The 25492-nt window shown below is 36.3% G+C and overlaps 9 protein-coding genes across 9 annotated transcripts; 7 read left to right on the top strand and 2 right to left on the bottom strand.

Moving 5' to 3' along the window:
* The first annotated feature begins 321 nt into the window (after positions 1–321).
* On the top strand, positions 322–954 carry LOC117569137 (endocuticle structural protein SgAbd-6-like). Its single transcript, XM_034250165.2, has 2 exons — positions 322–431; positions 505–954. Exons 1-2 carry the CDS (start codon positions 423–425, stop codon positions 808–810), a joined length of 315 nt encoding a protein of 104 aa, XP_034106056.1. The 5' UTR covers positions 322–422; the 3' UTR covers positions 811–954.
* An 860-nt stretch (positions 955–1814) lies between these two features.
* LOC117569764 (larval cuticle protein 65Ag1-like) lies at positions 1815–2258 on the top strand. Its single transcript, XM_034251057.2, has 2 exons — positions 1815–1970; positions 2030–2258. The coding sequence occupies exons 1-2, from the start codon at positions 1852–1854 to the stop codon at positions 2223–2225; spliced, it is 315 nt and encodes a 104-aa protein (XP_034106948.1). The 5' UTR covers positions 1815–1851; the 3' UTR covers positions 2226–2258.
* Positions 2259–4520: 2262 nt separating this feature from the next.
* Positions 4521–4916, top strand: LOC117569766 (larval cuticle protein 65Ag1-like). Its single transcript, XM_034251060.2, has 2 exons — positions 4521–4657; positions 4713–4916. The coding sequence occupies exons 1-2, from the start codon at positions 4542–4544 to the stop codon at positions 4909–4911; spliced, it is 315 nt and encodes a 104-aa protein (XP_034106951.1). The 5' UTR covers positions 4521–4541; the 3' UTR covers positions 4912–4916.
* Positions 4917–6782: 1866 nt separating this feature from the next.
* On the bottom strand, positions 6783–7364 carry LOC117569762 (larval cuticle protein 65Ag1). Its single transcript, XM_034251055.2, has 2 exons — positions 7129–7364; positions 6783–7058 (listed from the first exon to the last, which is right to left on the bottom strand). The coding sequence occupies exons 1-2, from the start codon at positions 7257–7259 to the stop codon at positions 6863–6865; spliced, it is 327 nt and encodes a 108-aa protein (XP_034106946.1). The 5' UTR covers positions 7260–7364; the 3' UTR covers positions 6783–6862.
* Positions 7365–8984: 1620 nt separating this feature from the next.
* On the top strand, positions 8985–13603 carry LOC117571926 (uncharacterized). The gene is made up of 4 exons (XM_052003612.1): positions 8985–9154; positions 9215–9407; positions 13092–13258; positions 13347–13603. The coding sequence occupies exons 1-4, from the start codon at positions 9036–9038 to the stop codon at positions 13540–13542; spliced, it is 675 nt and encodes a 224-aa protein (XP_051859572.1). The 5' UTR covers positions 8985–9035; the 3' UTR covers positions 13543–13603.
* Positions 10091–10736, bottom strand: LOC117569760 (larval cuticle protein 65Ag1-like). Its single transcript, XM_034251053.2, has 2 exons — positions 10537–10736; positions 10091–10391 (listed from the first exon to the last, which is right to left on the bottom strand). Exons 1-2 carry the CDS (start codon positions 10677–10679, stop codon positions 10196–10198), a joined length of 339 nt encoding a protein of 112 aa, XP_034106944.1. The 5' UTR covers positions 10680–10736; the 3' UTR covers positions 10091–10195.
* Positions 13604–15028: 1425 nt separating the features above from the next.
* On the top strand, positions 15029–15578 carry LOC117569761 (cuticle protein CP14.6-like). The gene is made up of 2 exons (XM_034251054.2): positions 15029–15228; positions 15332–15578. Exons 1-2 carry the CDS (start codon positions 15086–15088, stop codon positions 15525–15527), a joined length of 339 nt encoding a protein of 112 aa, XP_034106945.1. The 5' UTR covers positions 15029–15085; the 3' UTR covers positions 15528–15578.
* Positions 15579–15890: 312 nt separating this feature from the next.
* LOC117569763 (endocuticle structural glycoprotein ABD-5) lies at positions 15891–16476 on the top strand. Its single transcript, XM_034251056.2, has 2 exons — positions 15891–16048; positions 16114–16476. The coding sequence occupies exons 1-2, from the start codon at positions 15915–15917 to the stop codon at positions 16298–16300; spliced, it is 321 nt and encodes a 106-aa protein (XP_034106947.1). The 5' UTR covers positions 15891–15914; the 3' UTR covers positions 16301–16476.
* A 2606-nt stretch (positions 16477–19082) lies between these two features.
* Positions 19083–25492, top strand: LOC117569741 (protein lethal(3)malignant blood neoplasm 1). Its single transcript, XM_034251023.2, has 5 exons — positions 19083–19349; positions 19424–19523; positions 22133–22285; positions 22349–24757; positions 24856–25492. Exons 1-5 carry the CDS (start codon positions 19317–19319, stop codon positions 25398–25400), a joined length of 3240 nt encoding a protein of 1079 aa, XP_034106914.1. The 5' UTR covers positions 19083–19316; the 3' UTR covers positions 25401–25492.

The raw sequence follows: 25492 nt of genomic DNA, 5'->3' as shown, positions 1-25492 counted from the left end.
AAAATTATACCATTATATAGAAAATCATCAAAACTAAGAATTTTATTATATTTGACAAAATTTAAGTGTTTTATTTATTTGCAAATATTTTACCAACAGCATTATATAGTTGTTATGCCAAAATCTGCATTGGATCTGCGATGTCGCTGCACAAATTCGCGTTAAATGTTACTTGTCGCAGCGACTTTGAGGCTGTTGTTAGTTGTTATTGTTGCTGTTGTTGTTGCACTGGTGGTAAATTAAATACATTACCGGACGACCGCCAGAGCCACGTTAGTCTTCTTCCACAATTGTGCAAAATTTATGACGTTTGCAAAATCCGTGAACGCGGTATAAATTGAACGAAGACGCTTCATTTGCCACATTGCATCTTCGTGAGTCTATCTAAACGCAGTTGAACGCTCCACAGAACACTTGACAGGATGAAATTGGTAAATAGTTAGATGGCAAAGGAATATACAAGTAATCACCAAATCTTAATCTGTGCCATCACAAACAAAACAGATACTAGTCGCTGGTTTGATTGCTCTGGCTGCCGTTTCCTGCAGCGCACGGCCTCAGAATGATGTGGAAGTTGTGGAATACGAGTCGGATAACATTGGTATTGGTGGCTACAAGTTCAGCTATAAGCTAAGCGATGGCACCACACGCACTGAGGAGGCGGTCCTCAACAACGCTGGCACCGAGAACGAATCGCTTTCTGTCCGCGGATCTGTCAGCTGGGTGGCACCCGATGGACAAACCTACACCATTAACTTTGTGGCCGACGAGAATGGATTCCAGCCCGAGGGTGCGCATATACCCAAGTAGAGTGAATACATAATTGACCATTTTTAGGGGTTGTAAGTAAAGTGCTGTGCATCAGTCAGTCAGTCAGTCAGTCAGTCAGTCAGTGAAGTTAGTGTCGTGCATTATTATTGTTACTCGTATTAAAAATGAATTTCGATTATTAGATATCAATGCCTTTTATTTATAACTTTAAGCAATAGGATCCTTTATCAGAGTGTAATTAATGACATCGATCGACTGAAGTACCGGGATTCTTCAAAGTGACATCTTCACTGCGCTCTTGCTATCATCACTAGTCACCATTAGCCATTAGTCTATGGCTTCAACCAACTATGTAGAGCTATACAGATCAAGATGAAAACATGGAATTTATTTGAATTCAATTATTAAAATTATAAGCAAACTCTGCTGTACCATCCATGAGTGAAATTAGCACAACATTTGTTGGTGCTAGTTTTGTCAAATAAATTCTGAGACTTTAATGTGTTATTTTCTGCAAAAACATGAATTTCTTTTCTTAATGGCTGCCATTTTTATAGCGATATGTATGTCTGTCTGTCAATATGAACTTAGATAGACATATAATTTTTTAGATATTTGTGACGTCCACATCCGCCACAGAAAATTAAATATAACTCGAACAGCAAGCGAAATTTTAAAGCTAGTTTTATACAACAATAATAAAATTCTTTATGATTCCTAAAAGTTTAGCAAAAATTGTGCTCTATGCTAAATTTTTAAAGTAATAGTCACCAAGTACTTTTGCAGAAAATTAAAATAAATTATGCATTATATTAAAAAAATGTATTCTAAAAGTCATCGAGCAAACCTTCTTACAAATGTATTTTGGTATGAATTAATTTTATTTAAGCCGTATTACTATTCGTTTTATTTACGTCCGAGCTGTGATTATGTTTTTCATAATTTATTTTGCTCGAAACTAGTTTTCCCTTATTCGATCATATTACTAACCATACAGTTTTTGTATAAATACTCGGTGGATCAACCCAAAAATGTATAGTTACCTTTGAAGTCTCAAACGCGCTACACGTTATCAAAAATATGAAGTTCCTCATTGTCTTCGTTGCTCTTTTCGCCGTGGCTTTGGCTGCTCCACCTACATCGGAAGTGCAAGTCCTTCGCTCGGAATCCGATGTTGGCCCCGAAAGCTTTAAACATACGTAAGTTACTTTATATAAACATTAACATACATATGTGTACTAATCATTGTATGTTATAGTCTAGAAACAAGTGATGGTACCAACATCGAGGCTGAAGGTGAACTTAAGCAAGTTGGAGAGGAGCCATCTATTTCCGTTAAGGGAAGGTTCTCATATGTGGACCCTGAGGGTCAAACTCATGTGGTTACCTACATTGCCGATGAAAATGGATACCAGCCAATTAGTGACGATATTCCCGTTGCCCCCGCTGTTTAAATAGCAACTTTAAATTAAGAATAAATGGATTGTTGAACAAATATAATTGTGTTTTAATAATTTTTAACTTGAATTTTGAAACTATTAATATTGATATAGTTTCGGATTCCATATGTGACAAGCGATTTGTATAAGAATACTTAAGCTGTTCATTTCCGTATTCCGCAGCAGAAGATGACTGAAAAAAAGGATATTAGTCCTTTTAGCTGAGAATGGCGGCAATTTAAAATTCACATAGAAATCGATATTGTATTAATACATATAAGAAAATTGAATAAATCGAAGAGCAAGCAAAATTTTTGAGCTAGTCAATAATAAAATTATTTATGATTTCTAAAAGATTAGCAAATGTTGTGATCTATGGTAAAATTTCAAATTAATAGTCACCAAGTACTTTTGCAGAAAATTAAAATAAATTATGCATTATATTAAAAAATGTATTCTAAAAGTCATCGAGCAAACCTTCTTACAAATGTATTTTGGTATGAATTAATTTTATTTAAACCGTATTACTATTCGTTTTATTTACGTTCGAGTTGTGATTTTGTTTTTCATCATTTATTTTGCTCGAAACTAGTTTTCCCTTTTTCCATCATGTTAATTAACCATATACTTTTGGTATAAATACTCGGTGGATCAACCCAAAAATGTATAGTTACCTTTGAACTTTCAAACGCGCCACAAGTTATGTCTCTTCCTCTGGACGATACGATAATACGATACGATAATAAACCAATCGATGGCATCATTTTTTCGTAAGCTACTTTATATTAAAGTTGAAATATATATGCTAATCCGTGTATATTATAGTTACGAAACAGTTGATGGAACCGAAAAGAAATCTGAAGGTGAAGTTGGAGATGAATCTCCTCCTTCCGTAGTTGGAGATGAATCTAATCCTGCCGTTAATGCAAGTTTTTCATGGGTGGACTCTGAGGGTAAAACTCATACGACCACTTATATTGCGGATAAAAATGGATTCCAGAAAGAGGGCCAAGATGTTCCAGACGCTTGGCTTAAATAGCATCTATATATTAAGAATAAAATTGATTGTTGAACAAATATAATTGTGTTTTAATAATTATTAACTTTAATTTTATAACTATTAATATTGATATAGTTCCGGATTCCATATGTGACAAGCGATTTGTATACTCGTATGAATACTTAAGCTGTTCATTTCTGTATTTCGTAGCAATGGATGGCTCAAAAAAGGATTTAGTCCTTTTAGCTGAGAATGACGGCAATTTAAAATCGACATGCAAATCGATATTGTATTAATACATATAAGAAAATTAAAAAAAAACAAAGAGCAGGCAAAATTGTAATGCTACGTTTATTCAATAATCACAAAATGTTTCATGATTCCTAAAAATTTGATAAAGATTGTACTCTATATTTAAAAGCCTTCTGTTTATTTCAGTATTTCCTTTGTATATTATTATAGAATACTTTAAGAATAATACTGAAAATATTGATATGTTTGTTAGGTTAATCGATTAACCACGACATTTTTAATTTATTTTGAATAATATATTGATTTAATATACATAGGTATATTTCGATATTATTCTGGTGTATAAATTTGGTATATTATATTTAAATGATATTTACGCACAATAAACTTTCAAACTCGTTATCGTAATTAGTAGAGATCCTTGCTATCAAGACTCCTAGCTGTTCTTGTTGATGGTTTATCAAGCCCAGATTTTTGTTGTTTTATTTTTTTTTTTAATATGTTTATACATAACTAAGACTAACAGGCAGTAAAGATATGTGAGAGGAACGCAGACTGAATAAAGAAATGTAAACCAAAAACTCAAAAGACATCCACATTATCATTTAAATGGTTCTCACCACTAAGCAGTTAAGCGAAACAGAAGAACTACAAATGTTTAGTCCAAATATGTAGTAAACCAGTTTCTCTTATAATACATTAACATAACTAAAAATCAAAAGTGTTTTTTTTACATATATTTTTGTTCTTGAAAAATATACATATGTATATATGTAATAAAAACTGATGAGACTCAAAGACGTCAGAGAGCCAATTTATAGACGTAGGCCTATAGAGGCTACTTGGCGACATCCATAGTTTATTTTAAGTTTACATTAATATTCATTTTGCTATAAAGTCAATTGTGATTTGGACCTTTGCAGTTTTTGGCTTGACAAGTTCAGCAGCAAACCAGTTAGTCGGCATCTTTTTTGTTATGCAAAATGGACCACAGAAAATCTACTATAAATAGGCTGTGGATTAGCCCTAAATTGTATAGTCACCTTTGAAATCTCAAACGCACTACACTCTATCTAAACATGAAGTTCCTCATCGTTTTCGTCGCCCTCTTCGCTCTGGCTTTGGCAGCTCCTGCGGAAGAAGTCAAAACCCTGAAATTGGATTCTGATGTTGGACCCGAAAGTTTCAAATACGAGTAATTTGTTTCCTATTTGATAATTGAGCATTCGCTGATATTTTTATTGTTTCAGTTGGGAGACATCTGATGGTTCTGCAGCCAATGCAGCCGGTCAGCTGAAGAACATTGGATCTGAGGATGAGGCTATTTCTGTCCAAGGATCTTATAGATTCGTCGCTGATGATGGTTTGACATACGAAGTGACATACATCGCCGATGAGAACGGTTTCCAGCCTCAGGGTGCTCATTTGCCAGTGGCCCCAGAAGCTTAAACACCTTTAAATTAACCAATAAAATGATTGTTTATTAAAAAAAACCTCTTTTTTAAGCTCCATATTTTAGGATTCCGATATAAAAATTCTTCTATTCTACCTAATAGTACAACAAATGAAAAGTAGGAAACTTCTGATGGCAAGAAACTGGACATAGAAGAAAGGACTCTTACTGAATGTGGATATCTCTAGAAGATGGAAGATAGCATTTTGAGTTTAAATATATAGTTTGTTTACATGAGCTTCCACGTTAAAAAATAACAATCGATTGAAATGGAGTTCACAAACGCAGAAATTCGGGCAATTTAGAAATTTTATTTCGCACAGGGAAAAACTGCTGCGGAATCTCGCATTCAGATCATTGCTGTTGGATCGAGATCATCATGTGACTATTAGAACCATCGCAGAGGAGCTGCAACTAAGCACGGAAACCGTCCATTGACATTTAAAGTCGAAAAATGTAACAAAAAAGCTCGATGTATGTGTGCCTCATGAGTTATCCCAAAAAAACCTTTTCGACCGTGTATCAATCTGCGAATCTTTGTTGCACCGTAATAAACTCGACTCATTTCCGGATAGGTTAGTCACTGCTAATGAAAAATGGATCACATATGACAATATAAAGCGTAAAAGATCCTGGTCGAAGCACGGTGAGGCGTCTCAAACGGTGGCAAAGCCAGGACTGATGGCTCAGAAGGTGTTGCTGAGTATATGGTGGGATATCAGAGGAATTATCCATTATGAAGTGTTGCCCTGAACAGAAGCGGCCAGCCATGGTAAATCGTAAGGGCGTTGTGTTCTATAATGACAACGCCAGGCCCCATACATATTTGGTGACACGTCACAAGCTACGGGAGCTTGGTTGGGAAGTGTTAATGCATCCACCTCATAGTCCGGATATTGCCCCAAGCGGTTACCATCTGTTTGAGTTCAAGGGAGGATTGTGAATATCGAATCGCCGAGTTTTTTGCTAGTAGAGACAAGGACTTCTTTAAGAGAGGCATATACAAGTTACCATCAAAATGGCAGAAAATCATCGAAGACAACGATACATATATCACTTAAATCGGAAAATGCTAACTATGTTAAAATCGTCGTCAAAAATCAATAAAGAAACCGTTATGACATTACCAAACAACCTATTGACAATGTCTTTCTTATATAATAGATCAGTTAGTCAGATTTTCAAAATAAATTGGTAAATTATCAAATTTTTATATTATATATGTTATGTATGTAACACTCACAGCTAAAACAATACAGAATGCTACCTATTTTTAGAGAATTCAATATTCAAATTACTTGTTTTGTGCTGTGAACATCTTCAGAATATCTAATAATGTCATCAACATGATTCTGTAAGTGATATAAATCGAATTTAGTTAACAGAAACATCCAATATGATACAGCTTTTCAATTTGGCATAGAGTTTTGCTAAAATTCATAATTTTTGTACCCGCTACTGACTCACAACTACTACTCAAACTAAATTGTGCGATCGTATTTGTATTACTATTGTAAATATGGTTTCTATCATATAAAGCATTCTAACCAAAATACCAATAGCTCCTATTACTTCACATCACAATAGACAAAGTTAGCTAGAATATTGTGCCTGCTACTAATGTTGATCAATAAAATATAGTTTATTGGGTCGGAGATGGCCTTCCTATTTCTGTTATACTATTAGACAATAGGAGTAGCGGGTAGAGTTACAACTGAATGCATTATGTGTTCGTTCAAAGACAGACACACAATAAAAATGTTCGTATTAAAATGCCCAAGCAGACTATTGATAAATATGCATGACTTCCATTGGTATATAGCGTTTGATAAAGACCTGTTGAGATACCAAAATAAACGGTGTTAAATTATGCTTGCTTGTCGTTTATTTACTAATCAACTTCTAGAACAGCTCTTGGTTTGTGAATTGCGTTAAGGAATTAATTAATTAGTTCGACGCATTGGGCAAATGAGCACCCTGTGGCTGGAAGCCATTCTCATCGGCAATGTAGTTGACAGTGTAGACCTGACCGTCATCAGCGGTGAAGGAGTATGAGCCACGGACAGCGATCGATTCGTTCTCAGCACCAGGGTTGGTCAGAGTTCCCTCCTCATCGTGCTTCTGGCCATCGGTTGTCTCCCACCTAGGAAAGCGAGTAATCGAATGATTATGAATAGTGTAAGCATGGAGTATGGATAATGTGAGCTGCTTACGAGAACTTGTAGCCATTGGGCTGGACATCGGATTCCTGACGAAGGATTTGCGCATTGGCACTGTCGTCCAATGGGGCAGCAAGGATCACAGAGAGCATGGCAGCGAAAACGATAGCAATTGCGCACTTCATTTTGATTGTTTTTGATTTTTAGTCCGATTGGGCTTCCGAATAAACTGTGTGAACTGTGAACTGTGTTGTTGCACGTTGCTTGATTTCTGATGTCTGTTTTAGCTGACCAGGCGCTTTTTATAGCCACAAAACATTGGACATTGAAGAAAATTTTGTCTAAAATAAAAATGACTAATTACATGCCAAACGCATAAGCTAACAAATTGGCTTGAAAAACGTACCAACAGGTCGCGCATCACGGTAAAAACAACAAAAACCACAACAACAAAATATTAAATACAATACAATAATAGCAACAACAACAGCAAAAACAAAAAAATAATCGATAATAACAAAAACTTCTAAGGCAAACAAATCACTGATGTTTATAGGAAATATCTCATCTTCATAATGATTGCCATAATCATTGTGCTGCCGATGCCACGAATTTGCATTTTTCGTGAATCAATCAAACGATTCAATATAAAATTTGGATATACAATCGAGTATGCGTATAAAAAAACACCAATTTCGTATTCCCCAGTACTCATACTCAAATTCAAATGCCGCTCAAAGCTGGTTTACCCTACAGCCACAAGCCAACACAACAAAACATCAATGAAAACAAACCCGAAATACTGCAAAAAAGTTTTAAATATTTGTTTCGCCCTCTTTTAATTTTATTTGATGTTTTACCGGAAGCTCCATTCAAAGCTCCAAGTGCTGTTGAGGCTACTTATGAGAGTGGGTGTTGAACACAATGTAAATCTATCGTATTGAAAAATATTGTCAAATGAATATTTATTTAGTAAACATAAACTTGGAATAACAATATTTGACTACACATTATCGCAATTTAAAGGACACTCCACTATGTTCAGCTTGTTCCATAGATTGCATCTAGATTGTACATTTTGTAGTTTAAAAAATTTAAAGCCAAATTGTCACGGTTTTAAAATTCAATAATGAGCAAAATTTTAAAAAGAAATTATCGAGCTTAGAAAGTATCCTAATACTTTATCTTAAGATTTAACTATTTTTTATTAAATTTAGGTAATTCATCACAGACAGGTGGACTTTAATATATCTTCTTATCACTGCCATAAGATCATCACTCAACACAAAAGTTTATCACCTGCTGTATCAAAGCAATACAACATCAATAGATACATAATTATAAAAATACATCTTGCTCAAGTAATCGAAGTTTCACTGCCTAAAAGTATGCCACTCGATTATAAGTGGAATGTTATCAAATTAAAACAATGGGTAATAAATAAATAAATTTACATTTAATATAAAAGTTTTTAGAGCCTTAATAAAATTAGCGAAATGGATTGCAGAGTCCACAGCTGGAAATAATATATTGGTGCATTAAGGTGTAAAACGTTTTGAAATTAAAACACTTTTATTATCATTGAGACGCTAATTCAGCTAGTCGAAAAAAAAACCAAAAAAAAAAAAAAAATTTATTGCTGATCAAACATATTACAAATAGGTTTAATACATTCATATTTTTTAATTCATTTAGAGTAGACTTTTACTTTCCAATATCAATATTGTGCCCAATAAGCACTTTCTCATTTCCAATTATTTCCTGTCACATTTGTTCATAATATATTTTAGAGATGACATATTAATTCGATTTATGAATTTTATAATTTTGTTAGCATTAAACTAGTATACTAATTTTGAACTGTGCTAATTAAGCCACAATTTTGTCTATAAATACTGAGGTATCTGCTCCAAAAATGCAGAGTTAACTCTGAAGTCTCAAACGCTACAGTTAATACAAATATGAAGTTCCTTATCGTCCTAGTCGCACTCTTCGCTCTGGCCATCGCAGCCCCAAGCGATGACAAGACTGTTATTGTGGAGCAGAGTTCGGATATTGAGCCCAACGCATTCAAATCAAAGTAAGTTACCAGATTTCATTGATAACTATAAGTTATTCATTATTGTTTTTGATGCTTTAGTCTGAAACTGTCCGATGGCACTGAGATTGAGTCAGCTGGTCAACTGACCAACGCAGGAACCGATGATGAAGCTTTGGAAGTTAATGGCAGATACACTTATCCCGATCCTGAAGGCAAGGTTCATACTGTCAACTATCATGCCGGTGTCAACGGTTACCAGCCCGAGAGCGAGGATATTCCCATTGCACCCACAGTTTAAATAACTATATTAAGTAATTAATAATTAATAAATTGTTTGTTTTTGCATAAAGATACCAATGAGTTTTTAATACTTCGCCTGTCTGGCAATGATGTCGGCAAAAACTTTCCAAATTTACTGTTTTTACAACATTTTATCATTTTTATAATATATTTTATATTCAGTGGTATATTTAAAATCTAACAGTAGATCTATATAACATATATGTATATATTTCGGTATATTTCAGTACTTTTGGTATGTTCATTCGGTACATTTTTACGCGTTTTCGATTTTCAATAAAAGCAAGCCATTGCAGTATATGTATATATGGCAAAAATATACTAAATCTATATACCAAAATAACACTGAAATAAACCATATCCTGCTGTGCTTTCGTTTTAAATTTCAGTATTTTTAGTATTTTCATTCGGTACCATTGCAATATATGTATCTATATATGGTGAAAATATACCAAAACTATATACCGAAATAATACTGAAATAAACCATAGAGGAAAGCATATACTGCCATGCTTTCGTTTTATTAAAAATCGCTAACGGGTTTCTCCTAGTCGAGTACAATCGATTGCTGTTTTCCCCAAGTTTAATTCTTGGGCCCTAACACCACGGACTCATTCCAAATATACTGTTTTTTCAATAATAACATATAATACTAATAATCAATGAAGATTGAACTTTTTTTTATATCAAATTGCTTTTTTTATTTTTGTTTGATTGTAAATTTAGAAAAGTCTTAAACATAGTTAACATATGTATCTGTGTTTCGTCTGCTTAAAATGCTTATTGAACAGCACGCGGCAGATGTTCACCTTCTGGCTGGTAACCGTTTTCATCAGCCACATAGTTGACGGTGTAGGTCTGGCCATCATCGCCCAAATATGTGTAGAAGCCACGCACTGCAATCGCCTCATGATCGGTGCCCACATGCTTCAGCTGACCCTCCTCCTGATGTGATTTGCCATCGCTTGTCTCCACGCTGCGCATGTTCAGATGACAGATGCATGGCAAAGAACGATGGAACAATGAAGAAAGAAAGAGAAAAACAAAAACACAAACCAGTTTAATAAAGGTGACCTTGACACAGTCAGTTGGTAGGCAGTGTAGCCGTAAGATTTACTCACGCAAACTTATAGCCCTCGGGCTGTACATCGGAATCGTAGCGGACAACCTGAGCTTCTTGTTGCCCAGCTGCTGCTGGTGCTCCATTGACAGCAATGGCCAAGCTGGCGAAGGCGATGGCGACAATAGCAACTGTGTACTTCATTATGCTTAACTTGCGGACTTGTAGTGCGTTCAAGGAACTGACGATCAATGCATGCAAAACGTTAACTTCGTGGCCAATTTATACCACGCACCTCGACTTTTGGCTCCTGCAAAAGATGGCAAAAATCAAGAAAAAGAGAGAAAAAAAAGTGCACATTACAATTAAGGTACCCCTAAACCCGTTTTTTTATTTCTTCAACATTTTGAACTTTTGTTTTTTAGTTGTGGTTGTTGTTGTTTTGTTTCCTGTGGCCAACCTTTATTACTTAACTGCTGCTGTTGCTATTGCCGTTGTGGGTTTATAGCTGATGGCAATTGTCTTTGATTGATTGTGCCCAGACCTCACCCAAGAAATCACAAAAAAAAATAGTAAAATGAGACGCACAACATGAGTTGCTATTAAGACATACACGTCTACAGATCGCCTCTGAAATGGGGTCAGTTGTGTGAGTAATTGGCTCAAGTGCAGCAAAAAAGTTGGTCATATCTTTTGTGTGTATTAGCATTTCGTATTTTAGTCATTTCTTAATAGCTTTGTAGAATAAGTAATATAATAAAGATATCAAACTTAATGCTATTCAAATGTTAACCCAAAATCGTATATTCATATTTATAATTCTAGTTTCTTTCTGTACGATTTAAATATACGATCACAAAAATTATATTGAGCGTGAGAAATGCATGCAGTATAATAATCTTACTTAACAAGTCTTTGAACTCGGCTTAATCTCATGACAGATTTGACTGCGTATAAGGCGCATGTGAAACTTAAGGAAATGTCTGGAATGCGTTGAGCACGTGATAGATGATATGCTAAATATGCATTCGTATGGAATTGATAATGTGCTGCCATAAATTTGCACCCACCAAATATATTCTAATGCTTCAAACATTCAATTAGCATATGTAATATGCTAATTTATAATACGATTTTATTGGTTTATACAAAACGAGGGTAGATTCAAAGTTACTTGCAGATATATGATAGAGAGACTGGACTTTGGCTTTTCTAATCTATAAATTTTAATTCAATTATAAATCTTCAACCACTTCAATGCAATACCCATTGAAAGTTGTACTACTAAATGCATCATGAGTTGATGAACAAAATGCAAAGTTCAAATTTATTTAGACAACCCGCGGACTTCATCGTTGTCCGAGAGCATCTTATTGTTTTAACAGAGTCAGCTGGCCAGGGCCGAACCGGTTCAATAAACACGTTTGCTGAAGACGGCAACGAAAGTGAGAACCACACATAACCGACAACAGCCTACAATAATAACAACAACAAACCAACAACGACAGCAACAACGACAATTGATTAAAAAGCCAAAAGGGCAAACTAGTGCAAACGCAATCGAGTCATTGTTGATCAATTAGTGGCGCATCTTTTCGGCCGAACAACTCATTTATCAATCGTAACTGCAAAATAATCAAACATGCTCGTGGGATTATCTAAGCCAATTCGGAGACTGGGACTTGCTTGCTTGATGTTTTTTGCCATTCGAATGATTGATGCCATCTCAGCCAGCAGCTAAGCGATACATTACGCATACGCTCTGTAAAACGTAGCCAAGTTGTCGGCAGCTCAGTCAACTTAGCAGGTTCAGTTTTTACGTTGAATCTTTTTATTTTTTATTTTTGTTTTATGTTGACTAAGGTCATCAGCTTGTTCACTGAGAAAGAGACAGGGAGATGACAAGTTGCACCCACCCTCGTCGTCTTCGTATAGGCTAACTTTGGACTTTCTGAAGGTTAATTTGCCCATCCTTAACTTAAGTGTGTCACACAAATAAAACAACTCTGGCATTGTTCTTTTTATTTAACAAGTATTTACAGGAAATACCACAAAATAGCTATTATATTATATTAAATATATTTTATGCATTCATTATCTTGATTATTTCCTGGTGTTGATGCGTGAAGGTGTTGCCAAAACAAACTTCCTAATATCTAGGCGTAAATGCGTAAGAAAGTGAAATTTATATATACTGAATATAGTAATATATATTTTCATTGGTAATTGCTTTAATTGCTTTATTCTTAAGTTACTCTCTCTTTCAATTCTTAATTATAATGTGTGAATAATACAGAAAATATTAGGAGGATAGAATATTTACTTGTTTAAAATTTGATCGACATATACTTGATTTACATACATGCTTTTAAACTTAATCGTATTAACTTAATATACATAAATATATTAACATTTTCTAAATTTATTTATTTCCATTTTCAAAATTAAAGCAGTTTAATATGCATTGGTGTTTTGTTGGTTTTATCTTAAGTTTGCGTGTGACTAAGCTTGCCGCAAGTTTGAATATATTTGTGAACGTTTTGAACATTTTGGACTATAAAAGGGTTAAGCTATTTTAAAATCGTCACACAATAAGTTTGCTCCTAATACTGACAACTTCGTGACGCGAAATCTCTCAAAATGCTGTTCAAAACTACCGTCTTCGCCGTGTGCGCCCTTCTGTTCGCTTCCTTGATCAACGCAGCTCCAGTTAGTTCCGATGGAGAGGCGACAGTTGTGCGAAATGATTTCGACAACATTGGTACTGATGGATACAAATATGGGTAAGAACTCGTCAATTAAAATAACAATGTATTAATTCAGTGTGCAGTCTAAGAATGAACTATTATACATCTGTGTATTTCATTTCAGTTATGAGACATCCAACGGCATTTCTGCTCAACAAGAAGGTCAACTCCAGAATGCTGGTTCCGAGAATGAGAGCATCAGTGTGAGGGGACAATTCCAATTTACAGGCAATGATGGTGTTGTCTACTCAGTTTCTTACGTCGCTGATGAGAATGGTTTCCAACCACAAGGCGCTCATCTTCCAGTGGCACCTCAATAATAATCTTATATATAAGAAAAAAAAATAAAGTTGAACTGATATAATAAATGCTGATTTCCTATATCTATAGCTAATTATCAATTTACTACGTCCAGAAGTTATAAAATATTTCACTTTTCAATTGATCCACCACTCATAGCCATATTTTGGTCGAGTATCATAATACTACATGCGTGTATATATTTATGAACCTTTACTTTATAAGCAAAAATCGCACATGTGGATAAGATTCATAGATGATCACCCAAGAGGATTATAGTTAAATAAAAACATTAGTTATAAAACTATGGAAAGAATATCAGCTAAACAAAATAAAGCCTACAAGCCTTACAGACAAACTTTTACAAAGGTCTTGTCATCTATTATAACTAGTTGAATATGAATATGAATATCTATTATATTTATACAAAAGACATAAGACAATATGAGCTAGGACCCTGTAGGTCGAATATTGAGTACACGAAAAGTTTTTAAATAACTTATACAATTTTTATCTGATCGCAATCAAATTTTCCGGAATCTTAAATACTATGCGAAGCGAAAATAGGCGTGTCAAAATGTTAAGACAAAATTTACCTGCAAGCATATAAGAAAAATTATAAATTTTATTTCCAACTCTCATAGTATCTAAAATCCAGAGTTTAATTCGGACAGACAGATAGGCCGATAAACTAACTATATCGTCTCGGCTATTGACGCTGAATATGTATAATTTATAGGTTTGGAGATGCCTCCTTCTGCCTTTTATATACTTTTGAAAAAGTTATGATAAACAATAACATAACAAATGATAATTTGGCGAAAATATTTCGAAATATGACAATATTCTTGATTCCAAAAGGTTAATTCCCTAATGAATCTTGGCTTATTAGGTAAAATGTAAATAAACTTATTAATATTATTAATAAATCGGATCACATAATAAACTTCACTGCAATAACAAATTTATTATTCGAGCCATATTTATTTAAAGATGATTTTTTCCTTGTGTTTTACCATCATCATTTTTGGTGTGTACGTAAGCTGAGCCATTGACCTAATACCACAGAAATCACATCAGAGATGCGCGACTACGTAAATATTTGTAAGCACATTTGATTATCACTTACCCATTACGCGCATCGTCATCTTCACGTTCGTGTTCAAACACGTTCACCACAGCAATAAATTGATAAGGCTCGAGGGCCAATCCAAATACGATTTGAGTGCTCAGCTAATGCTTACAACTCTTTGGCGTGTTTAATTAAAAAAAACCTTTTCAATTTGCATACATCTACATAAATATATTGAGTGTGTGTGTGCGTGTGTGTGTGGGTTGATACGCATTCATTTGCATCTTCAGAGCAAAGTCAATAATTATATAATTCAAAGGTGTTTTGTTATGATTAACTTAAAAGCGCGTGCGTCTTGATGAGTGTGTGAGTGTTGCTCTCATTGTGTGTGTGTCTGTAGTCCAACTATAAAATGCTCGAGATCTGTTTAAATCGTCACATAATAAGTTTGCTCCTAATAGTGACAACTTCGTGACGCGAAATCTCTCAAAATGCTGTTCAAAACTACCGTCTTCGCCGTGTGCGCCCTTCTGTTCGCTTCCTTGATCAACGCTGCTCCAGTTAGTTCCGATGGAGAGGCGACAGTTGTGCGATATGATGTCGACAACATTGGTGTTGATGGATACAATACTGCGTAAGATCTCGTGCATTAAAATAACATTGTATTAACTCAATTTGTAGTGTGTCACAGCTAAGAATTATTTGGAATTAACTTTTATACATTTGAAATATTTCAGTTATGAGACATCCAATGGCATTGCTGCACAAGAACAGGGTGAAATCAAGAATCTTGGCTCCGAGAATGAGGCCATCAGTGTGAAGGGACAATACCAATATATTGGCCCTGATGGTGTTACCTACTCAGTTTCTTACATCGCTGATGAGAATGGTTTCCAACCACAAGGCGCTCATCTTCCAGTGGCACCTCAATAAGCATCTTATATATAAGAATAAACACGAAGTTTAATTAAATAAAATTAAAAAAAAAATCAAATAATTATCGAAGTTTATTTCTGGATATAATGAGGGTCATGAATTTAGCATTGCTTTTAATTTTTAGTAAACTTTTGCTTTTATTATATTCCGAGCGAGAGAGAGAGAAACACGATAATAAAAGTTTGCAAAAAAAACAAAAGTGTTAATGTGTAATTAAAATGCATGAGAATGGTGTTTTTTTTATATATTTTTTAATTTTATCATTAAGAGTCGCATCATTGTTTATTTTCGTTTGCTTTCAGAACTTTTAGCACTAGTCGCCTATAAAAGCTAATTGCGCTATGGCTAGAATTCCAGTATAGTGCAGTCAAGTGTAACCCAAAGATGAAGCTTTGTGCTGTGCTGCTTTCGATCTGTCTGCTGTTGGGCATTAGTCAAGCATTGCCCGCCGATGATGCACAAGCGGAGACAGTGCGCTTGGAGAGTGAAAACAACGGTGTGGACAAATACTCATTTGCGTGAGTAAAGTGACAAAGCATTGATCATGGCATAAGCGAACTAAACTTATGCATTACATTGACAGCTATGAGACGAGCAATGGCATAACACGTGACGAGGAAGGTGTTCTCAAGCCAGGCGAAGGTGACGCAGAAGGAGTACTCGCTGTAAAGGGTTCCACCAGCTGGACTGCACCCGATGGCAAGAAATACGAGATTAGTTTCACTGCTGATGAAACAGGCTACCATCCCAGCTTTAAGCTAGTGGCCTAAATGGTGCAACGAGCAGAAAAGACCTTTGCATTTTGTTGAACATTCTCAAAAACAAACACAAAACAAAACAAAAAAAACAAAGACAATAAACTTTTAGCTGAACAAAACTAATAAATAATCCATTTAGCTTGTTGTAAAAAACTATACAATAGGTAATAGGCTAATAATAGCTAAAATATACTATCAGTTAATTATTAGCATAACGCGTTCTGGGCCTAAAACGAAATGAAAAGTCTGACGCAAGAGTTGTTTTATATATATTAAAACTGGATGCCAACCCGGTTTTTTCCGTGGTCTTCTTTGCTTCTGCTAATATCTACAGCCAAGCAACGTTACGCACTATGGTTGAAGCCCAAGATGAAGTCGAAGTCGAAGCCGCACGACCTTCACATTCATTTTGCATCATCATTAACGAAATTTGCAAACCTTTTTTGCTGTTTTTGCTTTTGCTAAACGTGTTTTTACATTTTGTTTTCTTTGTAATTAAAAGGTACATAACGAAAGCTGTGCATCTACATACATTTTTATCAATTAGCGGAAAGCAAATTTGTTGGACACTAACGCGAATCAAAATCCAAAAAAATCAACAGCAAATCAATAAATTTTGATTTTGAAGGTTACTCTGTGTGTGTGTCTCAGTTGATGCTAATTTTTACACCACACCGAAAGACAAACGTCTAATATAATTAAGATCACCAAACTAAATTAATTAATTTCAATTTGCATTTTTAAAATGCCGCCGACCTTCTGCAATATGATCTGAATCTGGGCTATTAATGGAGATTTTTTTTGTCTAACTCACGAGCCTAATATTTATTACTAAAGCCGATTTACAAGTTACATTTTAAAAGCGTCTGCTATGTTGTTAGGTCTGAAACTGTCAAACGAATAACTTAAAAAGGTAAACAAAGGAAAGTCATGGATTTGTGGTAGAAAAATAAAATAGATGCAATGGCGCTTAAGAAATAAATTAAGAATTATTAACACAATTCAGAGTGTGAATATTTTTATGTTTACCAAAAATAAAATTACAATTATTTTATCAGTACTTTCATTTATTTGCTATAGTTAAAAGTATTGCCAACTTAGTAAATCTTGATTAGCGTCCCAAATCTGGTAACTCAATCAATACTATAATCGATTTAAGTAAGTGTTGAATAGTTAATAAATTAAAAAAAAAAAAAATGTGATATAAGCCTAATAAGATTCGACATGCTATTTTACATTAGTTTCTGTTGTAAATAATTTATAGGTTCTCAGCTTGTTAAAAATCAAGCGCGAATAAATCACATATGGTTTTCGTGACTTGCTGCTCAACTCTAATATAATATTTATATATAGTTAATTGGTTCCAATTAACATAAAGAACAATATACGATTTGCATTTAATACCGTAACATAGGATAAAATAGTATTTGCAATTTCTAAAAGTGAAGCTAGTAAAAGTTTAATAAGTTGTAGTTACAATTTATTATTCAGAACGAGCGTCGAAATTCATTTGGAGACAATTCGTCACAACTATGACAGCAAGAGGTCAATGGAGTTCATCTTCAACAATCACACGTAAATGTGTGCGCCACTAAAACAAATAAATCATTAAAAGAAAACTTACATACTTCTAGGCTTTCATATTAAAGCCCCTTAAATCAAAAGACTTAGGCAACGAACTTGACGAACTTTTTTAAAATTTTGTTGCATACTTTTAGGCAGTGTTAATTATTTTTCTATTTTGCATGTATTGATGAGCTTAAAGTAGTTTGCATATTAATTGATATGTAAATGAATTAGTTGCACACATTGCGCATGGATCTTGACAACGAAATTTCAATTAAAACGAATTGACAGCACACCTGAAGCGACTTGCGTGCATCCGGCAGTAAAACGCATCCCCAGAACATTGATTGATAATGCAAGTTGTTAACATGGCTTCCTCATTCCACTACACAAGTATATGTAAATGTGCTGCAAGATGGTTCTAATAAAAGATAGCATCATTGCAAATGCATACTCTTTATTTTAGCACTTCAAAATTTAGAGTCGATGACCAGCCATGTTTTATATTTTATTGATAAGCAATAAACTTATTTAAAAAATTTCAAGGACACAATACGTTTTTTTTTCATAGGAAATTGTTATTCAATATTTAATATTCTACAATCGCGGTTAAATTTGTGAATAATTTGATTAGATGCTTCTACTTCAATTAAAAACAGACCAGGAGTAAATTACCATAACAATTAAACTAGAAATTTAATCATAGCAAATCATTTAATTCTTCTTTAGCAATAACCTGCAGAAAGTTAATATCTGATTAAACAATAAATTTGATTTGTCTTTTAAAAAAATGAGAAGAAATTGAAATACATGAGAAGAAATGCAATACAACATGTTGATACACTTCTGTGTTAACACTAACACTTTTCAGGTTCTAAAATTTCAATTAAAATTCATTAAAACAAAAACAAATAAAATGTGCATCGAAGTCATCGTCTATTTTTATATTCAAATAACATAATTTGCAGTTTTCACTAGTTTAGAATAAACTTATGCAAAGCTAACGGGCTCTGCTATAGCAGACTATCAAGTTTATTCTTCTTACTAACTTGCTAGCACACATACACACACACACACAGTGACACTCAGAAGCAGAGGCAAAACTCACACGCACACACTCTCAGGCAGGTCCGCTTAGTAGATGTAGATGTGATGCCTGTTGTGCGTTGTGCTGATGTTTTATAATGTTTACCAAATATTCTTAAGTTTGTCAATTCGTCGTCGAACACCGTGGGGAGTGTTTCAACGTCGCTTGCTCTGCACTAAGCGAATTCTGCCGAGAGACGCGTCGCCTTCTGCCACGAATTTGTCAACAACTAATGATAATCAGCCAAACGTTTAAGCGATAACTTGATCAATTAATCCGAAAAGAACATTGATAAATCTTAATCAATTAAAAAAAGGCAAAAAGTGTGAATACTCATCGATTAATCAATTAACAAAAGAATTAAATAACACAAAAATGAAGCAAACTTTTTTGGCATCTTGTTGTATTGTAAGTGTGCGTGTGTGTGTGAGTGTTTGTGCTTATGTGTTAAGTGATTTAATTATTGTGCATTCTTTTCAAAGCTACTGGCCGTGCTGTGTGGCAACAGTCTGAGTGCAACTGTTCGTCCTTATAAATTTGGATTTACCATCGAGGAGCAGCAGCATCGCGCAGAGCAACGAGGTGAGCGAAGGTCATCGAATTGATTCAGAGTTTACTCTGCGAACTGACACTAATGATGGCATTACTTGATATTACTTGTTATTACGCGTAATTGATTGACACCGAAACCGATATATGCAAATTGAGATGCGTCATTATTGTCATCGTCGCGTCTCCATCTCTATCTCCAACGCCAGCTGCCACTTGCGACTAAAATGCAAACGTGCAACAAACACACACAATGCGACGACAAAAAAGGCAACAACTTTTGAACTTTTGTCCATTGCATTGCATTGCATTGCGAAGATGCAACGCAACTAAATATTTTCGCTTGTGCAATGCCGCACAATACGAGTTTGCAATTTTAATTGCAAGTGCAACTGACACCTGATGTGCAGCAGGTCATCAATTGGAATGCTTCAGCTTCGTTCTACGATTAACTAATAAAATCGCATAACACATTGCCATCTCCCTGCGGCAACAATAGACACACTTTATTCTTGAATTATCAATACCATAGAAAACAGAAAGAACTCTTGCGATTTGCATAACACGTAGAGAACGTTCTACTAGACAATGTTGTGTATTATTTATGGATTTGCTTCATTTCAATACCAATGCGAAACAGGCAACTTTTCAATATTTATAATTTTGTTTCGAATTTTACTTTGGATTCTGATTCTGATTCTGTTACCGAAATGCCAGAGTTCAGTATACAAATTTTAAACATATTTAAATTGTGCAAATTGTATTGCAAATTATATGGGGTAACTTGTTGTGCAGATTCAAAAATTATATATGCACAATAAATACACAAATCCATATCATAAATTATTATTATATTAGTAGATGAAATTTTTAAACGTCTGGCAGAAACTATTAATAGCGTGATGTGTATTAGTTTAGAGTGCTTTTTCTGCGAAACACTTTCCATAAATCAAAATAGTTTTTAAAGTTTTTTTTTTGCATATTCAAAAAGTTTTCCAAATTTCGCTTTAATCTGTTGAGTTCCAGTTTAGCTCCAAACAAGAAATGTTTGCTTCTTCTTTCTTATGCATATTTACATCACAATAAATTCTAATCGTGCAAAATGATAAACCAGAATATTTGAAATATATTCGTACTCCCTAATTTTACGATTATGGACATACATATTATATAGGCATGTCTCGAGTGCTATAATTTAGCCCAAAACAAGTATGAAAGTAAATGTCGCACGTGCTCGACTGTGAGATTCTTGGCAGCCATATCTGGAGCATGTAATTTATTAAATTTCATTAAATGAAGACAGTCAGCTGGAGAAGGATAAATTGATTGGGAATTTTTTTTTCTGATCACGATTATAAACTCGTTAATCCGATTAATAATATTCATCTGCGTGCTACTTGTCGATAGCCATAAATTTATTATACTCACTCAATTATTGCGTTCCAGATAACAAGGATTGTTATAAAACCAGCTTAACGGTGCAATTGAAGCTGTATTTACCCATATACAATAATTTGTTAAATAATATTTTGAATCTTTGACTTCCAAAAGTAACAAAAATTTTAAGGGAGCCAAGAACTAGGGTACTCAAAATATTATATTTATGCAAAATGTAAATTTTATGAACGGATTTCTTAATGGTCAACTTGATTAACAACTTCGTAAAAAATATAGAAGTTATAAACTTTTATGAACAGCATAAATTTTAATATTCAATGTTCTATCATAATGAAATTTTTTCGAATATTTTCAAATTGATTTCTGTAGTGTTTCACCTCCTAGAACAGTAGCCTTCAAGCTACCATAATCAAAACAAAATTCAAGTTCGACCTCAACTACAATATGTATATGGCAAGATGAATTTGTTAAGTATATTGCATTCGGCCTTGACTAAAGAGTTAATAATAGAAATAGCTGCACTTGAGAATATGCGAAATTGTAGTCTGGAAACATAACTTAAAGATGATAAAAGGCATAAATTATTGATTGTTTTCATTGTTAAGCAATTTAATGATTATGGTTATGGTTATGGCGAATGATAAAACATTTAAAGCCACTATAATCAGGTATTGTTGCTATTGTAGTATTTATGCACAAATAATCGACATTAAAATACTTCCAAACTAAGCTCAACGATAAGAACGTCGATAAGTCTATGAAAACTCGTTTAAATGACGTGCAGAACCAGAAAGTTAGAACATCACAAATGTGTAGATGGACAACAGGTGTCATCTGGTGGGTGGCAGAAGCAGGATGTAGACACAGTTCTTGGTATACTACACATAAGTCTTGCCCTGGACAATCTAACTATGAGAGAAGCCATTGACCAAAAAAAGCGTAACATAAAATATGCGCATGCGTAGGCAAAAAAAAAAAACAGCGACAACACAAAACTGTTGACGATTGTCATTATCGATACAGTTTATTAGATGCTTATCTTTATGAAGGGGCTGAGAAACGAATGGACGGACAGACAGTCCCTGTTTGTCTGGTTTGGTTTAGGCAAACTCGCAATAAAAATATAAATAAATTCAAACATGAAAATGTAAAGAATGAACAAGCTGAATTAAGCTCTGATTTAACATTCGGATATTCATAACGAAAGTGAGACAGTATGAACTAATCTCCTCTCTCTCTTTCAGATGAGCTGGGCATTGTTATGGGCGAATTTGGTTTTATCACCGCCGATGGACGTTACCATGTTACGGTTTATGCCACCGACGAAAATGGCAAATTTCGCATTATTTCCATGAAGAGTTTTCCCTACGTAGCTCCTCCTGGCAAGCCCAGCACAAGTAAGTTCCTCATTACATTGTTTATTCAGTCTTCATTACAAGATTGCTCTCTCTCTCCCTCAGCTGTCGCCACAACGACGCGTGCTCCGCCGCCAAAGCACAATTTTGCTGTCGCTGCCTGCTCCGGCTGCTTCCTAACCAATAATGCTCCAGCAGCAGCAGCTCCGTCATCACCTGCGCAGCCAGCTCAGCGTCCAGCTCAGCATCACAAGACTGAGATACGTCCGCTGTCGCTGCCGCTAGCACCAGAAACGATTACAGACCCAAGTAAGTTGCCCCTTGTCTACCAGAAGCAAGCCTTTAAGCTGGCCCAACTGGCTGTCAGCCAGATCACAGAGAAGATGAACGCTCTGCTTCAGGGCCAAGCTCAAGGAGGTCAGACTCAGAGCGCAGTCCCGAAGACCCCAGCTAGCCAAGCCTCACTTCCCAGCGTTTCACTTACTAAGGCGCCAGTTCTGGCCGTGGGTTTACCACAGGGTCCGCCAAAAGGACAGACTCCAGTGTCCCAAGCTACCCAAGCTCAGACCTCAGCTAGCCAGGCTCCGAAGACTCCAGTAGGCCAAGCTCAAGTGACTTCAACAGTTAAACCTCAAGTTACTTCAACTGCAAAGCCTCAAGCAATTTCAACCTCAACGGTTCAGTCTCAGGTGCTCCCAGCTAGCCAACCTTCAGTAACTTCAACTTACCTCGCTCCAAAAATCCCAACGGAGCAAGCTACAGTGACTCCAGCCAGTCCACCTCTTGTAACTGCAGCTGGCCAGGCTCAAGTGTCTCTAGCTGACCAGACATCCAGTCTACCTCTGGGCTTGTTAGCTCCTGCCCCAACACGGGGTCCTGTTAGGATAACTTCCACTGGTGAGGTGCAGGGTCTACTGCCTGACAAGCCTTTGGTAGTCTCTCAAGCAGCCGATCAAACCTACGTTGACCGTGGCGTCAATGTGGCGCTGCCTTTCCAGCAGTCCATTGCGCATTCAATTGATGCGGCGCTGGCAGAGAGTCAAACACACAAACAAATTGCACCCAGTCCGCACAAACAACCACAAGTACAACCTCAGCAGCACACACAACAGCAACAAGAACACACTACACCCACACAAAACAAGTTGAAACCCGGCAGTGCAACTCCTCCGCCTTTGCACATTCAGCTTAATCCCAGCACGTTCCCGACCAACACTATTTCTAAGCCTAAGGAAGTACAAAAGGTGACTATTGATCTGTCTAAGACTCAGCGAATTACGCCTGCCCCAACTGGACCAAAGGATCTGCAAAGTCATAGCTTCGGCACTCCTGTGAATCAAGGAATCCAGCAGCAAGCTCAGATTAAGCCCAGCACTTTCGATATCCAGCAGCCACCCAAGGAACCAAAGGAGCCGAAACCGGCTTACCAACCACTGAATACGCACCTCAATCCGAGCACATTCCAAACACATCAGCCACCCAAGGTGGTTGAAAAGGTGAGCATTGATTTGGCGCAAGCTCCGAAGATTCCTGCAGCGACAACAGGACCAAAGGATCTACAAAGTCACGCCTTCGGCACTCCTGTTAAAGTGGCTTCTGTCTCGCCAAAGCCTTCTCAACAACTCCAGCCAAACGTCCAACCTCAGCAACCAGTTTACCAGCCACTGAATACGCAGCTCAACCCCAGCTCCTTCCCGATCCTGCAGCCACCAAAGGCGGTGCAAAAGGTTAGCATTGATCTGGCACAAGCGCCAAAGGTAACTCCAGCGACAACTGGACCAAAGGATCTGCAGAGTCATGCCTTCGGAACGCCAACTTTCGGTGTCAAACAGCAGGATAATCAAAAGGTGTCCCAAATTAGTGCTGGAGTCACAACTAAGCCTCCAAGTTCCCAGGCAACATACCAGAAACCGAACAATTCGCCGACAGTTCAGAAACCATCCTTGAATCTGAATGTGCTGAGTGCTCCTTTAGTTTCCAACAACCGCGAGCAGCTGAATAAGCAAATCCTGGGAACACCAACAAAGCCGAAGCAGACTTCTCAACAAAGCACACATACGTTACTATCCCAATTAGCTGCTTCTAAACCGCTAACGAAGGATAATGTTGAGAAAGCCATGAAGCAAGTAGTGTTGCCCTTGACCAACAAGATCAAACAGAGTGCCCAATCTCAGCACAAAGAGAAGGCGACGCCCACACATCATGCCACAGCTGCGACACCATCGCAATTTGATGCCGCCTTTGCAGCTGCTGACCGTCTGAATAGAGTTGTTGTAGACAAAATGCAGAAAGTGGCGCTTCCAGCTTCTCAAATCATTCCCAAGCTTGTGGCGAATCAAAAACACAACACACCACCGAAACAAACCGCACAGCACAAACTCACCACACAAAAACCCAACACACTGCAGCAAACTGTTATTCCGCTGCCTGCAGCAACGGGTAACAAATTTGTAGCTCCACACACGTATGCAACACCAGAACACACACACGCTGCCAGCGAGATCCGACCAATAAGTAAGCTAAGCAGCTGATTCATAATTACATTCAGCTTAGAGCTTTTAAGCACTCAGTACTTAAATTAATTATCCTATTAATTACATTTCTTCGAACAGGCACGCCGGCTATCGGAGCAGTTGGCAACGCGGCTGCTAGCAACACTGGCTTAGCGCAGCCAGCAACCAATGCACAAAACTCACCCGCTAATGGTCAGTCTCCCGCAAATTCTCCAAGCTTAGCAGCGACAGCCACCAAAACGGGAACCGGTTCGACCGGTTCGTCTGTCAAGCAGCCAGCCCTAGCGGTGACAACAACTCAATCGGGTAGCGGTTCTTCACCGTTTGGCAAACAGCCAGCGTTGACTTCAACCCAAACCGGATCGAGCCAAACGGGTGAAGCGGGAGATTTGTACAAATTTAAATATCTACTGGACTACAACGGTCATGAGGAAACCGGTAGTAGGAATGGTGACAAAGAAGGCAATTACTTTGCAATCGGCGAGGATTCTGTGCTACGTACCATTGAGTACATTGCCAACGAGTTCGGCTACCAACCGCACATAAGCTGGCGAAGATTGGATGCAAGCGAAATCGCTAATTTGCCAACAGAGAATTCCCTGAAGCATTACGAGTTCAAGTGGTTCAACAAGGCATCGGAATAGTTGAGGCGCAAATATATATTAAGGTAAAATAAAAATATGTAATATCTGGTGTAAATAACAATAAAACCTACATTGAGGAGTACAAAAAAAAA

The sequence above is a fragment of the Drosophila albomicans genome, chromosome 3 (genome assembly GCF_009650485.2).
Source record: "Drosophila albomicans strain 15112-1751.03 chromosome 3, ASM965048v2, whole genome shotgun sequence".
NCBI classification, from domain to species: domain Eukaryota; kingdom Metazoa; phylum Arthropoda; class Insecta; order Diptera; family Drosophilidae; genus Drosophila; species Drosophila albomicans.
Note: the sequence above shows the minus strand (reverse complement) of the source record. Positions and strands in the feature narration are given on the sequence as shown.

What these genes read in the sequence shown, in the direction of transcription:
- LOC117569764 (XM_034251057.2), top strand. Translation starts at nt 1,852, where the DNA reads ATGAAGTTCCTCATTGTCTTCGTTGCTCTTTTCGCCGTGGCTTTGGCT. An exon ending in CCCGAAAGCTTTAAACATAC is followed by an intron (nt 1,971 to 2,029) that starts GTAAGTTACTTT and finishes TGTATGTTATAG; the next exon opens with TCTAGAAACAAGTGATGGTA.
- LOC117569766 (XM_034251060.2), top strand. Translation starts at nt 4,542, where the DNA reads ATGAAGTTCCTCATCGTTTTCGTCGCCCTCTTCGCTCTGGCTTTGGCA. An exon ending in CCCGAAAGTTTCAAATACGA is followed by an intron (nt 4,658 to 4,712) that starts GTAATTTGTTTC and finishes TTATTGTTTCAG; the next exon opens with TTGGGAGACATCTGATGGTT.
- LOC117569762 (XM_034251055.2), bottom strand. Translation starts at nt 7,259, where the DNA reads ATGAAGTGCGCAATTGCTATCGTTTTCGCTGCCATGCTCTCTGTGATC. An exon ending in CCCAATGGCTACAAGTTCTC is followed by an intron (nt 7,059 to 7,128) that starts GTAAGCAGCTCA and finishes TCGCTTTCCTAG; the next exon opens with GTGGGAGACAACCGATGGCC.
- LOC117571926 (XM_052003612.1), top strand. Translation starts at nt 9,036, where the DNA reads ATGAAGTTCCTTATCGTCCTAGTCGCACTCTTCGCTCTGGCCATCGCA. An exon ending in CCCAACGCATTCAAATCAAA is followed by an intron (nt 9,155 to 9,214) that starts GTAAGTTACCAG and finishes TTGATGCTTTAG; the next exon opens with TCTGAAACTGTCCGATGGCA. An exon ending in ACTGATGGATACAAATATGG is followed by an intron (nt 13,259 to 13,346) that starts GTAAGAACTCGT and finishes ATTTCATTTCAG; the next exon opens with TTATGAGACATCCAACGGCA.
- LOC117569760 (XM_034251053.2), bottom strand. Translation starts at nt 10,679, where the DNA reads ATGAAGTACACAGTTGCTATTGTCGCCATCGCCTTCGCCAGCTTGGCC. An exon ending in CCCGAGGGCTATAAGTTTGC is followed by an intron (nt 10,392 to 10,536) that starts GTGAGTAAATCT and finishes GAACATGCGCAG; the next exon opens with CGTGGAGACAAGCGATGGCA.
- LOC117569761 (XM_034251054.2), top strand. Translation starts at nt 15,086, where the DNA reads ATGCTGTTCAAAACTACCGTCTTCGCCGTGTGCGCCCTTCTGTTCGCT. An exon ending in GTTGATGGATACAATACTGC is followed by an intron (nt 15,229 to 15,331) that starts GTAAGATCTCGT and finishes GAAATATTTCAG; the next exon opens with TTATGAGACATCCAATGGCA.
- LOC117569763 (XM_034251056.2), top strand. Translation starts at nt 15,915, where the DNA reads ATGAAGCTTTGTGCTGTGCTGCTTTCGATCTGTCTGCTGTTGGGCATT. An exon ending in GTGGACAAATACTCATTTGC is followed by an intron (nt 16,049 to 16,113) that starts GTGAGTAAAGTG and finishes TTACATTGACAG; the next exon opens with CTATGAGACGAGCAATGGCA.
- LOC117569741 (XM_034251023.2), top strand. Translation starts at nt 19,317, where the DNA reads ATGAAGCAAACTTTTTTGGCATCTTGTTGTATT. An exon ending in TCCTGGCAAGCCCAGCACAA is followed by an intron (nt 22,286 to 22,348) that starts GTAAGTTCCTCA and finishes TCTCTCCCTCAG; the next exon opens with CTGTCGCCACAACGACGCGT. An exon ending in CAGCGAGATCCGACCAATAA is followed by an intron (nt 24,758 to 24,855) that starts GTAAGCTAAGCA and finishes TTCTTCGAACAG; the next exon opens with GCACGCCGGCTATCGGAGCA.